The sequence below is a fragment of the Plecotus auritus genome (genome assembly GCF_963455305.1).
Source record: "Plecotus auritus genome assembly, chromosome: 2".
Taxonomy (NCBI): domain Eukaryota; kingdom Metazoa; phylum Chordata; class Mammalia; order Chiroptera; family Vespertilionidae; genus Plecotus; species Plecotus auritus.
The window spans coordinates 163,556,290-163,572,335 of NC_137771.1; the positions used below are offsets into that span (position 1 = coordinate 163,556,290).

At 40.4% G+C, this 16,046-nt stretch overlaps 1 protein-coding gene across 2 annotated transcripts in view; it reads right to left on the minus strand.

Annotated features, from left to right (window-relative positions):
* LSAMP (limbic system associated membrane protein) overlaps positions 1 to 16,046 on the minus strand; it is a 672,385-nt gene that overhangs the window by 260,110 nt on the left and 396,229 nt on the right. For both annotated transcript variants that reach the window (XM_080658065.1, XM_080658064.1), the window contains exon 3: positions 2,364 to 2,489. In XM_080658065.1, the coding sequence (XP_080514191.1) occupies positions 2,364 to 2,489 (126 nt within the window). The remainder of the gene's footprint in view (positions 1 to 2,363; positions 2,490 to 16,046) is intronic.

Below are 16,046 nucleotides of genomic sequence, written 5' to 3' on the forward strand. Positions count from 1 at the left end.
TGTCTGCCCCCTGGTGGTCAATGCACATCATAGAGAGTGGTTGAGCGGCCTTAGCATGTCATTAGCATATTAATCTTTGATTGGTTGAACCACTGACTGGATGACTGGACACTTAGCATATTAGGCTTTTATTATATAGGGCTAGAGGTCCGGTGCACAAAATTCGTGCATGGTAGGATCGGGCCTAAATGGGCAGTCGGACATCCTTCTCACAATCCAGGACTGCTGGCTCCCAACTGCTCACCTGCCTTCCTGATTGCCCCTAATCACTTCTGCCTGCCAGCCTGATCACCCCCTAACCACTCCCCTGCCAACCTGACTGATGCCTAACTGCTCCCCTGCCAGCCTGTTTGCCCCTAACTGCCCTCCCCTGTAGGCCCAGTTGCCCCCAATTTCCCTCCTCTGCAGGCCTGGTCACCCCTAACTGCTCTCCCCTGCTGGCCTGATCGCCCACAACCTCCTTTGCAGGCCTGGTCCCTCCCAACTGCCCTCCCCTGCTGGCCATCTTGTGGTGGCCATCTAGTGTCCACATGGGGGCAGGATCTTTGGCCACATGGGGGCAGCCATCTTGTGTGTTGGAGTGATGGTCAATCTGCATATTACTCTTTTATTAGATAGGATTGTCATTCAGTAAAAGCAGTTCTACTTGGGACAGGGGTAGGTGGTATAAATTTAGGGGATGACATAATTCTATTCAAGTAGAATGTGCTCTGGTGGTTTAATTTAATCCAGGGGAAAGTTGTATGATACCCGGAGAGTCAAACTTCAAATTACCCTCCATATGTATTTTTTCCCATGTGAGGGTATAAAATGGGTTTGAAAGGAAATGAGTTTGATCTATCAAATAAGTACCTCATTTATTGTTCTTATACATTATAGATAAATGACAAGTTGCATACATTAACAGTGAGGATGGTACTGAGTAACATTTTTCTCAAGAAAGTAGAAGCCTCTAGTAAGAATATCTGCTTAAATAAAAGACTGTTCCATAGATTGGTCCACACTTCACTTGATACATTAATTTGAGGGCTAACATAAAATGAAGGCCAATATCCTCACACTACAAAATACAGAGTTGTGTTTTTTTTAAAAACGCTATAACCAAATACTCTCCTGGCCTTTTAAAATATCTCAGGATAGCTTTCCTTGTATGTCTACCTTTGCACAACAACTATTTATGGTGTTTGTTCCAAAATAAAAATTGTTGCCGAAACTGGTTTGGCTCAGTGGATAGAGCGTCGGCCTGCGGACTGGAGGGTCCCGGGTTCGATTCCGGTCGGGGGCACGTGCCTTGGTTGCGGGCATATCCCCGGTGGGGGGTGTGCAGGAGGCAGCTGATCGATGTTTCTCTCTCATCGATGTTTCTAGCTCTCTGTCCCTCTCCCTTCCTCTCTGTAAAATATCAATAAAAATATATTTAAAAAAATTGTTGTAAATTAATCTCTAGATACTTTTATAAAGAAACTTTAAGAGAATATCAGGTATAAGTCAGTTAAAAGTTGGGAGCTATCTGCTAAAAGTAATGATATTTCATAAGACTAATTGATCCACACCTCTTTATAGAAAAACTGAATAGCAGGCTCCATTCTACAAAGGCTGTCATTTGCAAAGATATGATTTTGCACATAAAAAAATGTAATTTGTAGAGGAGTATGCATATAGTTAATCCTTAATAATTTGGTAAAATATTTAAATGAAGTTCAAAAAGCAGCAGGACCTGAGAACCCAGTTGTGGTGAAGGTGGTGGAAAAGAGGAGGAGAGAATGCAGAAAACATTCCTGATAAAATGAAATTCTGATTTTTACTGAATTAGTATCAATAGGTCGGGATCCATAATGAGGTCATGCAGCCCAGTCCATGCCTAATGCCCCTCCACTGAGCCAGGTGCCAAGGACAGGACAATAGAAGTCACAAATTTGTATTTCTCCTGAAAATTTTCTTCACAAGGTGCTGCATATTAGGAAACTATAGTTAAAATCAAAGCAAAATAAAAACACACACAAAGTATGTAAATGTAATCCATACAAAACATGTGCCCCAAGACACTCAAGCACCAAACTGGAATACATTTTAAACATAATATGAAGTAATTTAAGACATTTAATGCTTCTCTATTTGTTGCCTTGGTGAGTGTTCTATTGAAAATAAAATAAAAAAATATATACATTTGTACCATAGTTGTAGACTTTATAAAGATGAACACATTAGCTAAGACCAGGGAGGACCCTAAATAACTTTCATGTCACAATTCTATTAGTGTTAATAACAAGATACATGCTTGCCTTTCAGATCCACTGGAATCTCAGAAGTGTGGGGATCTCTTAAATAGTGTGTGGCATTTTGGAGACTGGAGGGTTGCTTACCAGTTGGTGTAAGGTGTCTCCAGGTGATAACAGGTTCAGGACGGCCATTGGCCATGCAGACCAAGGTCACATTGCTGCCCTCATTCACAGTGACATCCGAGGAGATGTTGGAGATCTTTGGTGGAACTGTAAAGACAAAAGCAAATGGAATATGTAACTATGTCAGTAAAGCAGGTTTGCAGCATTGGTCCATGCACCTGGAAGTGGCAAATATGAGCTAAGTACTCTTATAATTTTAGGCCTCGGAAGTTGGGGTTACGAAGCCAGGGTGTTTGAGGACCTTAGGCACTTAGTGAGCAAATAAAAAGCATGAGTCTACTATAAGGTGAGACTCTTTCCACTAAGGCCAAGTGCTATATGAAGTACACAGAGGAGTATAATGAAAATGACTCAGATCTTTTCTGATTAGAATGACTTCTTTTGGCTATTAGAGATTGTAGACATTTATACATATTAAGAATAAATTTTTATTACTGTTCCTTATTCTTATATATAAAATGAGTATAATCCAATCTCTCTTGAAATGTCAAGAAAAAAAGTGTTATTTAATATAACATTTCATAGTTGTGTTATTAAGATACTAGAGGCCCGGTGCATGAAATTCGTGCATGGAGGGTGGTTCCTCAGCCTGGCTTGCACCCTTTCCAATCTGGGACCCCTCAGGGGATATATGACTGGCAGTCAGACATACCCTCTCACAATCCGGGATGACTGGCTCCTAACCACTCACCTGCCTGCCTGCCTGATCACCCCAACCCCTCTGCCTGCCTGCCTGATCTCCCCTAACCATTCTGCCTGCCAGCCTGATCACCCCTACTTTGCCCCCCTGCCAGCCTGATCCCCCCTACCTTGCCCCCCTGCCAGCTTGATTGCCCCTACCTTGCCCTCCCCCCCCACCTGCCTGATTGCCCCTAACCTCTCTGCCTGCCTGATCGCCCCTAACCTCTCTGCCTGCCTGATCACCCCTAACTGCCTCTGCCTGCCTGCCTGATTGCCCCTAACTGCCCTCCCCTGCTGGCCTGATCTTGCCCCTAACAGCTCTCCCTTGCCTGCCTGATTGCCCCCAACTGCCCTCCCCTGCTGGCCTGATCTCGCCCACAACTGCCCTCCCCTGCTGGCCTGATCACTCCTAACTGCCTCTGCCTGCCTGCCTGATTGCCCCTAACAGCCCTGCCTAAGTCCCCACCACCATGGCTTTGTCTGGAAGGAAGTTTGACATCTGGAAGATAGTTGGTTGACCGGGTCTAATTAGCATATTACCCTTTTATTAGTATAGATAGATTATATAGGATAGGGTTGCTTAAATGGGGTGGGGGCCTTTTTTAGCAGGAGGAGATGCTCTTGGCAGACAAAAATACATAATCCCTATATCTGGACTGATATCCAGCCATATACACTATACTGCCAAACTGGTCATTAAAGAATTGAATCACTTTCTTACACCTTTCACCAGATAGCTGTTGACCTTAAAACCACTCCTCAGCCCCCACCTTAGGTTCTGCCTTTGCAGTTCACCCAGATTTGGTTCTGATTGGTCGGTTTCTATGCCAGTCAGCATCAAAAGCTCCGTCTCCTAGGCAGCCATTGGCTCCTCACAATTCACCCAGATTTGGTTCTGATTCGTCGGTTCCTATGCCAGTCAGCATCTATGGGCCTATCTCCAGCCCTGATCATAGATGCGGGCCTGATCAGCAGCCACTCCAGGCTGCTGGTGAGTGGCTGAACTGCTGACCTCTGGGACAGAGAGAGGCCTCGCCAGCAGCTGCTGCTGATGATGATGATTAGCCACGCCTCTATCTCTCTCTTTCTCTCCAAGAGGTCAGCAGTTCAGCCCACTCGCCTGCTGCGTGAGCAGCCTGGCATTTGGTTGAGCCTTTGGTTGTTTTGGATGTTATAACCCTGGCTCTTTATATATATATAGATAGTAAAACCTGGCTACTTATAATCTAGCCCCATAAGTAAACCACTGGTTAATCATTATAATAGAAAGTCTCCAAATAGCATCTTGGTGTGTGGCAGGCTGGATAATTAAAAATTGAATTAATAACGCCTATATCACAGATAGGTAGATAATTACAAAAAAAAAATATGATTACTCCTAATAACTGTCATCACCACTACTACTAACAATTTAATAATAGCTAAATCGAGTTATTCACTATACATAGAATTTTATTTATAGGTGAGAAAGTGAGGTATAGAGGGGGATAGGTGAGAAGCAGAAAACTGATTTGACTCTAGGCAGACTCCAGGGCCCACGCTTTTAAGCACTACTTGAATGAAACTTCATCTTCACAATACAGGCTACCAGATGGCTGAAAATGACGACAATTACTTTTTGGTGATGTGAGAAATGAGTCCCCAAGGGCTAGTGGTACTGCCGTCTGACTCCATTAGTGTTCAGGGCAGCCACATTAGATCTCACATTGGTAGGCTGGAATGGCAAGTGAATTACTCCCAAATTTCTTCACAGAGGTTATGCACCGATTACAAATAGCAGAGTTTATGGTTTAACTGTGATTTTCCATTTTTTTACTCTAAGTCTTGGGCTGTCCCTGAGAAAGTATGTGTTGAGGAGAGCAGGAAGGAGTTCAAGAATCTTACTTTTTCTCTCTTTTCCTATCTAATGGGAACTCTGTGTGGTGACAAATAAAACAGGAACACTTTCTGCTTATAGAGGTAGCTGCCTGACAAACATATAATCCCCACAGATCCTGTGAGGAGACACTGATGGTACTTGGGAAAATGACCAGATCAGAGTGTCACAAGGAGAAACTGAGAAGAGAGCTCTCATCATCACACTCCTCACACAGTGACATCCTATATGGCTTCCAGTGTTTCCAAACCAAACCCAATGACAGATATAAAATGTTGTTGGTTCCCATTATTTAGTAATTTCCATTTATCAACTTTCCAGTTCCCCCTTTATCTATTGGGGTTAAGGGGTGTTTTCTTAGATCCATACATTGAGTAGCAATATATTCTTCCACACTTTTACAATGAGGACCTGAAAGGTTATACCCTTTTTATAGAAAAGAACAGAACAGGACACAAGAGAGGAATAATGGCTTGTTGAGGGTGATCCCATCAAGAACTATGGCTGGGCTTAGAACTAAGAGCTCCTGAATGTCCAACTCTTCTGCCGTTTAATAATGGAAGTTTCTAATTCCCAACTGAGTAAGCCAGGTTTCAGAACATCTCCAAAAAAACAACAACAACAAAAACAAAACAAAACAAAACAAAACAAAGCAAAACAAAAAAAAAAACACCAATAAAATATAAAGCTATGATAGAACAGAACTTAATCATTCTAGGTGCCTTTCTCAATAATAGGAATTCATACAGTAATTACAAGTGCTCTTATTAGTCAGGTTGTAGCTAATTTTGAATTACAAGAAACACAGCATGGAGAAAATAAAACTGTGTTCTGATATTTAAAAAAGTGGAGTTGGTGAGGGGGAGGCTCTATATCCCTAATATAAAAATACTCAAATTTATAAAACAGAAAAAAATCAATGATCAAGCTCTCACAGAGTTAGTACCTATGATACAATTTACTTATATTACCTCTCTTTTATGAGAGGAATATATACCAAGAAACCTTAATTTTACATGGTATGCAAGTTGAGCTATGCTCAATGGAACATAGACAAGTAGTAACAAAATCAGGAATAAAATCTAGAACAACAGACTGCAGGACTATGTTTTGGCCACCAAATTATATTATTTATTTTAGTTAAGGACAATATACTCAGGTCCGGGATCTCAGATACTAAAGGTACAAAAAGTGTTTTTTGTTGAATAGCTAGAAATATAATCATGTTGACATTGTATCACATCTTCCTCGGGGTCACTATCAATGGGTTTCACTCCATTATTTATCTTCCTACTTTACTGTACTTTGTAGCAGCTTCTTCCCATAATATTTATAAACTAGAAGCCTGATGCACGAAGATTCGTGCAAGAATGGGTCTTCCTTCCCCGTCTGCTGGCACCGCCTTAGCTCTGGCCGGAGCCGCCTTTCCGCTTTCCCAAGCTGCCCAAAGGCCCTGAGCAGCTGGGGTGGTGCAGAACGCCTGCGTTGTCGCCATGGCGACAACACAAGCATCCTGCCCTGCCCCCGGTTGCTCTGTGCCTGTGTATGCAAATTAACCCACCATCTTCGTTGGGTTAATTTACATACTCACTCCTGATTGGCTGGTGGGTGTTGCAAAGGTATGGTCAATTGGCATGTTACTCTTTTATTAGTGTAGACTAGAGGCCCAGTGCATGAAATTCGTGCATGGGGGGGGGGTCCCTCAGCCCGACCTGCACCCTCTCTAATCCGGGTGCCCTTGGGGGACGTCCAACTGCCCGGACTTATGGGCACCTCCCTGCCAATGGCCCGTGCCAGGGGCCACCGCCCTCCTCCTACATCTGGGTGGGGCTCCTGCCCCACCCCTCACTAGGTGCACCTGCTCTCCCCCCACAACCCTCCTGTGGTCGCCACCCCCTCTCACATGCAGCCCCACATTTCCTTCCCTTTTCCATTCCTGCATCTTTTTCTTGTTCCCTTTCTGTATTTCTGTTTCTCCTCTCGGCCTGTCTGCATGCAGGCCTGCCTTCCTCTCCCTCTCCTTTCTTATCTCCTCCTATTGTATCCTATCCTACGCCAGGCCTTGCAGCTGCCCGAGCAGAGGGCGGGGACACAGCCTGCTGATCTGGTTGTGATGTGACACTGTAACAGATAATTTGCATATTTCTCTATTATTATATAGGATGATGTGGTTCTTTTTCTCTAGAAAAAAATCCCTCTGCAAATTCCATGTTGCCTTCCTACCAACTTTCAACCTCTCTCTTTCCTCAAGTTTCTTGAAGGAATTGTTCTATACAACATCTTCATCTCCTGTTCATCTCCAACCTTCAGTGCAATCTGGATTCCCTCACTGACCTCCAAAGAAACTGCTTCCAGGAAGCTCACCAATTTGTTCAAACTATATTGTTTCTAGGTCCAGTGAACAATATTTGTTATTATCCTATTTTTCTCTAAAGTATATTACTTTGTTGACCACAACCTCTTTCTTCCATTCTTTACTTTTCTTCGTTTCTAGGTCACCAAACTCAGCTGCTTTTCCCCTTAGCCCCATGACCACTCCTGCCAGTTTAACTCTGGGGCTTACCTTGTCCTGTTCCTTAAATATCTATATTACTGAGGGTTTGTTCACTGTCTTCTTTCTTCCTATTATTCACTGTGAGTGATCTCATCTACTCTCTAGCTTCAGAAGTGTAAGGCATGTTGTTGATGATTCATAAATCAGTATTCACAGCCCAGATTTTTCTCATGAACTTTATACTAGTTTTCTCTTTGACTCTTCTACATCTCCATATATGCCTCACAGATACCCAATATTCATCATAGTACTCATCTTCCTTCCCACTTGTTATCTTGTGTTTACTCTCTCGTTAAATGGTGTCATCCTGCAGTTGCCCAAGCAAAAAGAGAAGCTTCTCTCTTGACAGCTCTCTCTCCTTTATGTCCCATATAAAATGGATCCCCAGTTCTGTGACTAATGAATTTTCAGATTCATTCATTACTTTCTATCCCTATTTCCACTAGCTTTTTCTAGCCATCAACATTTCTTCCCCTCACCCCCGAATTTCTGCAAGAGCATTATAACTAGTTTCTTTGCTTCTAGCCTTCTTCTCCTCAAGCTCATTGTCATTCATGTACCACACAACAATCAGAATTTTTTTCCTAAATTGCAAATATGAGTATAGTATCCCCTGATTAATCTTATTGCCCTGAAGATAAAATCCAAATTTCTTAATATGACTTAATAGGTCATTCACTATTGGCCCCTGCTTCTCTCTCCAGCCTTACTTCCTAATCACTTTGCATTGTATCATCCAGTCAGATCAAACAATTTTGGTTCCTATTCTATAATCACTTTCTTCCAGGCATGCAACGTTCTTTTTTTTTTTTTTTTTCCTACATGAAATATTCTTCTTTCAACTCTTCATATAGTTAGCCCCTTTCCTCCTTCAGGTTTCAGCTTGTCAGTTTATTTGCTCACTTTTCCAGGAAGATTGTCCTATCATTTCCCACCCCCTCCTCCACCCCTGTCTGACTTCACATTGATTGAAGTACCCCTCCTGTGTTCTTAACACTGTGTCCTGTTTTTTTCTCCACCACAGTAATGAATCTTAATTGCTGGAGTATTTACCTGTGCTTGCCATTAAACTGAAACAGGCAGGCAGGAGGGTCTTTGTTTTCTTGACCACTGAATCTTACAGAGCATGGTATTTGGATCACGGGGGAAAAAACAACAAAAAACAAACAAACAAAAATAAAAGTACTACACAAAAACAACAACACACAAATAAATTTTTCCTCCCAATTCTTTTCTGAGCTAAAGGAAGTCATCTCATTGAATTTTTGTCAGAAAAGAGAAAGCTTTTCTTTTGAACCAATAAAACACTGACAGCTTTTATCAATATTTCTTTAGCTACCCTCTAGTTATGTATTTCACTATCAATGTCTTTGATTCTTAATGAAAAAAATTAACCATGAGGCAGAGAAATGTTTGGACGTTAGGAACATAGGAAGCAAGAAAAACTTAGTGCCCAATTTCCTCAATTATAGATTTTTCAGGTTTGTTTTTTTTGTTGTTGTTGTTGTTCTTTTTTTTTTAGTTAAATGGTTTCATGGTTCCTTTATAGTTGCCTGTAGTAATTCATGGAGTTTACATTTACACCATCTTATATAATAAAAGCCTAATATGCTAAGTGTCCGGTCGTCCAGTCGGCCGTTCAACCAATGCTAATGATATGCTAAGGTCGTTCAAGTGCTTGCTATGATGTGCACTGACCACCAGGGGGCAGACGCTCCAACCAGTAGGTTAGTTTGCTGCTGGGGTCCAGCCAATTGGGACTGAGTGAGATGGGCTGGACATTTCCTGGAGCCCTCCTGCGGTCCCTCCCTGGCTGGCCAACCTCCCACGTCCCTCCCCGGCCCCGATCATGCTCCAGTGGGGTCCTTTGGCCTGGCCTGCACAGTCTCAATCTGGGACCCCTCAGGGGAGAGCTGGTTTGGGCCCGATCCTGCAGGCCAGGCTGAGTGACCCCACTGGTGCACGAATTCGTGCACTGGGCCTCTAGTCATTGATAATATTACATTAAAGTAGCAATTCAGAGGTTTTATTCTATTTTATTACCTAGACTCTGGGAAGTAAAAAGTATTGTTATTATTACTGCCATTTTATAGATGTAGACACAGGGGGCAAAATGAGTAAAAATCACATAGCTAAGAAATGCCAAAGCCAGGACTACACCAGGTTTATAGCTTTCCCAATTTAACTTTAGGTCAAAATCACTCTTGCAAAAGTGGTTCCAAATAGTATTTTTTGCTTTATTTCAATTCTCAATAAGGAAGACCACTTAGAAAATAGTGTTCAATATGCTAATATTATTTGTACCAGCAAATATAAGTCATTTATCAAATTCACTGCAATACTGATTTACGTATGTTTAATTCTTAATTCTTGGCTTATCAAAGAACTCTGTTTTTTATGGTTTTGGTTGTTGTTTTTGTTTTGATTAATTTCTGGAATATTGCCTAACACTTTTTATTTACAGAATGTTAGTGTGACTTATCACTTTTTCCTAGATGTATTGCCACGACCCATTTATTTCATCTTTTCCAGCCTATTCAGTTTCAGCAATCTCCTTAATTTGTTTGGATTAATAAGAGCTCCTTATGTCATAAGGAACTGACCTTTTGCTGTCATGGTATTTGCAATCTCCCCAACGTATTCCTAACTTCTTAACTTCACAATCACTTTTCTTTTGCAGAAGTTTTACATTTCTTTATTAATCTTTCTTTTATGATTTCTTCTATTGCTTCTGTGCATATTAATTTCTTTCCTAACATTAGATCAGCTAAATACTTATCTCTATTTCTTCTTTTCTTTTAATGTTTTGTTTCATTTTTTACACTGAACTCTTTAAACAATCTAGGATTTATTTATGGTGTGAGCTACAACCAGGTTTTCCACTCCCATTAATTTGGTCAATTTTCCCAATACCAAATGTGAAATATTATAAAATGTATACATCATTTTGGTTTCAGAAATACCTTATATATTGCTACCAAATTGGCCAGAGCAATATTTTTGGGAAACATGCAAAGGTAAACCTTACTTACCATGCAAATTAATTTTATCAAAAATATTTAAAAGTATGTCTCCAGTCTTTTGGATACCACATTATTAGTATCTATTGCCAGTTCCAAAGTTAATTGTTTATTAGATGAACACCTCCTAAAATGTTGAGTAAAAAGACATAATTTAGATATCCATCTTTCAGAACACTAGCAAAAAAATCATTATTTCAGGATATTCTCAGGTTTTTCCATTGTGAAAAAAATTATAAAATCAAAATGCCACACCTAATAGTTCAAATTCTGAACTAATAAAGTGATATTCTTTCACCTACTCAAACACACACCTACTGGGTAAAATACACACCTATTGAAATACACGTAAGTTATGTGTTAAAGAAATGTATGCTTTTTCTATTCATTACAAATAGAATGGCAGTTTCAAAAATAACGCTAACATCTAGGTGTACTTGGACACATAAATGAACCAGCATTAAGTAGGATTATGACACAATCTAGCTCTGCTATCCATGATTTTATTGTCCCTCCTCACTTTTTTGTTTTTGTAATATTCATACCCTCTATCTATACCAAATCTCCAGGATCTGTCCTGGTATTTGCAGACCCAGAGGTGCCTGTACCTCTTTATAGTTCTCTAGGTTTTAATCATTCATTTTTCTCTTATATAAGACTAACATCTTATGACCAAAAGTGGAATTGAAGGCAAAGTCAGAGACATAAGTGGAATGGTTTACCTGCCCGAATCCACACCTTCTTCTGGTAGGACAGCCCATTTTTCCTTTGGGGAAACCACCTCTCACCTACTGACATTGGTTTGTTGGGACTGTTAATCAAGGCACCTATTTTCCCTTGGCCAAGGATTGGGGGTATGACATAAACTGGACCATTCAACCTTTCCCTCCCTTGACCCTGCTTTTTATAAGGAATGGCTCAAGAGATCTTAACACTGATTCAGCCTGTGGTAGACTGTATTAATGGCCCCAATTTCCCACTCTTCCCTGTATCCACATCCTTTGCCATGCCCATGTCTTCCTATAGTAGGTGGCACACAATTTTCCATTTCTGTGCCATGTTATGGACAAGGATATCAGCATAGGGAATACAAGCAGGGTGTTGAAAAGAGTTGGCACAGTTGAACTCACTTTGTCTTGTCCCTCTGCCATCACCATGAGAAGAATATGCCCAGCTGAGCCTGTTGGTTCCAGGAGAAGGAGGATGGGAGATGGCAAATAGTATTGCCAGATAAAATACAGAGTACCCAGTTAAATATGAAATTCAGATCAACAACAAATGCTTTTCATTAGTATAAGTTCCAAATATTGCATGGGGTATACTTATACTAAAACACTTGTTATCTAAAATTCAAATTTAACTGGCATCCTGTTTTTCATTCGACATATCTGACAACCCCAGCAACAGTCACCTGCAGTGAAGTCCAGCCTGGCTCGGTTGACTTGCGTGTTTGTGAGGAATGAAGAATAACGACTGTTTCATGCCTCTGACTTTTGGAGTGGTTTGTTCAGCAGCAATGGTTAGCTAATATGGATCATAAAAGAGCCGCAATAAAAGACCCATTAGTTTTCACTAGTGTCTGCAACCTGCATTCCTAGAGATGCTTGACTTCTGGGCTTTCCAAGGCAAGATTTTTCTGCTTTTCTTTGGATTCTGTGAGCTACTCCATATTCTTGCAATCAGCTATTCCATGTTATTCCTTTTATACATCAAAATAGCCAATTTCTGTTGTTTAAACCAAGGAATCCTAATTGTTGCAAATTGGAAAGCACTCATAAGGGAAAAATTTGAAAAGGGGCCTTTCATAGAGGTAATTTTTTTTCATCTCTGCTTACTTAACTCCTTTGGGTTTTCACAAAACCAACTTAGTTGTATGTTTAGCATTGGTTCTTATCTGTCAGTACACATTGCTTTAAAAATAATCATAGCTTTGCAGGCTGTCTAATTCTAGCTGTGATTGTTTTAATGCCTTCATCCTTGGCTCCTAACTAACCAGCCTACAGAAGAAAAATATTAGCTCCAGAGTAGGGGAGAAAAGGAGTCAGCTGGCTTATTTCCCTAACCTTAAATAATTAGCTGTTATTACTTGCATTTACTTCAAAATGTCATTCCCAATGGCATAAATTAGCAACAAATTGGTCTTCCTTGTTCATTTAAAATTGGGACAAGGCGAATATATTCCTGTGTATGTGTTGGTGGTGGGGTTGTTCAAAACACAACACTATCAACTTCCTAATTTCTAACCTTTCTTTGGTCTGGGTAGAGTAGCTTAAGCTCTATCCTGTTGCATATATAGAAGGTTGTACAGAACAGTATGGTGTGTCTACATAAGAGTTGGGTTCAGAAATCTATAGGATGTTTCTTGAGCAGCACTTGGCTTTAATAAGCATGATCCAAGAATTCAACAATAAGAATAAAAAAAATACACTGTAACACATAAATGCTATCTTGTGAAACATCAAACATCCATCCAGCCTGGCATTTTGCTTTTGAAAATGCCACGGAAACATGTTGTGCTGCATTTTGCAGTAGTTTCCCCAATGAGTGACAGGATTAGAAAATGTAACACAGTGCGCTAGATTGAGAGCCAGCGGCTTTGATCCCACCCTACCACTAGCTCACAAGGAAACCACATATTCTTTAATATTTGCTTTTGAGTACACATCATCAGACTTGTAGCTGCTTAGCAAATTTTGAATGAATAAATGTACAAATTAATGACAAATTATTTCAATATCTTTGAGTCTTAATTTCCTCATCTGGTAATAATGTGCAAATAGTGGAAATAATGTGCAAAGTTGATTCTTAGGCAATATTGTAGGATTACTATTTGGGCCAAGTAAAGTAATGCATGTGAACTTATTCTGTAAATTATAAATTCTACAAGTGTATTATTTATTACATGCTAAAAACAGTGTTGGCTTAACCTCTCCTAGGATAACATGATAAAATAGTTCATGCATTTCTATGGCAAATGGCATTCTAGTTATATTTTTAAGGACATTGTTATTGGCAAAAAGTGTAGGTAATTATTACAATTCATAATTAATCCTTAACAGTGGCAATAACAATAAATCCCCAAAGTTATATACTGAGTTCTTATCTGCTAATGGGCAGAACGATGCCAATATGTTCAGCCCTTTAGTCAATGTCTAGACATTTTATACCTATAATAAAAGTGACACAAAGATGCGTGTGTACAACAATAAGTTTCACCAAAAAAATTTAGAAGCTTAACTCTTGGGATCCCAAGAAAAACCTCTCCAAATGAAATTCTGTCATCATTACATAATGTGAAATGTAAGTCTCAGACAAAGGAGGTCCCTTTTAGTTGTTGTTCTTGTAGATAACAGATGTTTCCAGGTGTTTTGTGTCTGTAATTTGAATCTCTGAAGCCTTAGATATGGCAGTAGAAGGACACAACCAGCAGTGATGATTTCTTTTCCACTAGTACTAGTTTCCACTACTATTAGAATCTTTTTACAAAGCAAGAACCATCTGCCTCTGACGTAGGTATTTGGAAAGGAGTACTCTGCAGGAACATGATTCCCTACAGACACACATTTTATGGGTGAGTAAGGAAAATATGGAAACTATAGATTCTTTAAGTGTCAGATGAAACTGAGGGTGGGAGAAACTCATTATAAGTATCAGTCAATTTCTCTGTCAGGAGTGGTTAGAGATGCTGCATTTATGCATGCATTAAATGATGACAAAAAGTAATGCAAGGAAAGAGGAATGATATGTTAACAATTTAGAGGAAAAGATAAAATGCATGTATGAAACAAAGCAATGCCATGTGAGTGGGCAATGTAGTAAAGTCAGAGAAATTAGAGAGATGGAGTTCATGAAAATGATACGTTAAAACAATGTGCAGTTAAGAAAAAGCCATCCTTTTCTATTCAGACAGGAGCAGTATGTAAACAGTACATGTAACTAAGGTAGCACCTGAAGCCTCAATCACCATAGTCCTCTGAGAGGTAGCTGATATTTTACTGCATTGTCCAGAGGGATTAGATGGGTAAGACATACTCTTCTTAGCTGTTGAGCCCTGCATTATCATATTCCCAAGTGGTCATGAGTTCCTAGCACTGTCCTAGGATGTCATATTTACACCAAAACTATGTCTTAGTTAACCCTAGAGATGCATCCAGACAGTAGCCACCGTCAAAAGGGAAAGTTAATTTGGGTCAGACTAAATAACTCAAGCGCAGTAGCCATGGGACAAAAGGGCTATGCGCTCATTTGTACACCACCCAGTGGTGGATGCGTACATGTGGTGATATACTAGTAGGTGTGGCACGAAAATCTGCATCTGATTGAGTCCCCTGATCTATCTACAAAGGAATTAGAATTTTAAATTAGAATTTTTCTGTATTTGTTAAATGTTCAAAATTACCCTGGAATCCAAGTGTGTGGGCTGGTTTAGAAAAGGGACAAGTTATTCAGACATTTGCATTCATGACCAGCTAAAAGCGTCCATTATTGCTGCTTCAGCAATAAGTCTACTCTGCGGGAAATCAAATGGCTGTTCCCATGCACGGGTCATTGCCTTGCTAAATAAGAGCAAATGGAACTATCCTGACTCTGCTCACTGAGGCTGCAGTTACTCAGCAAGTCAGCAGCTTCTCCAGAATCTCATATTCCCAGACCCTTATTCCAGCTGCTTGGATATTTATTTTTGCTAATCTGGGAGAGCATCCAGAAGCTGACCTAATCAATAGGTGAAAGGAATGAATCTGCTATCTTCCCTAGGCAAAATAGCTTTCTCATTTCTGGTCCTCACAGAATGGCCTTTAGATACAGTGTAAGCAGACCAGATGGTTTTGTTATTTGGCAGAAATGGGGGTATGGAGCAGAGGGAGGCTCAAAATTATCAGGCTACCTAGGGTAGGTGGCAAAGAGCACCTGGGTGAATTCCAAAGTCTGAGAAGTGGCACCCTGACACTTTATCAGAGACAGAGGAGTGTATCTTTTCCCCTTTGTACTGAAAAAGACACTTTTCCATGTTATATACAATTGTTTGGTATAATTCTCAGAACAGATGAAAACTTAAGACTATGTTGCTGGCATCGACTAAAACACCACTCCTATTCCATGAACAGCCTGTAGATTTAGCCCTAAACCAGGACATATTCTTAAAATACTTTATGAGCAACCAAGGTGTGTTTTTTTTTCTGTGTTCCATTAGCTTTCTTAAAAAAAATAATTAAATGTGGGGTAAACATTGCTTATACCCCCTTAATGAATTATTTAGCTATTAGATGCTTTCCTCGGCCCTTGCAGCATCGGCTTTGCCCAGAAGGACATCGGTTGTCTGGTCTAATTAGCATATTATGCTTTTATTATTATAGACTAGAGGCCCGGTGCACAAAATTTGTGCATGGGGGTGTGTCCCTCAGCCCAGCCTGCACCCTCTACAATCTGGGACATCCCTCTCACAATCCAGGACTGCTGGCTCCCAACTGCTTGCCTGCCTGCCTGATTGCCCCTAACTGATTCTGTCTGCCAGC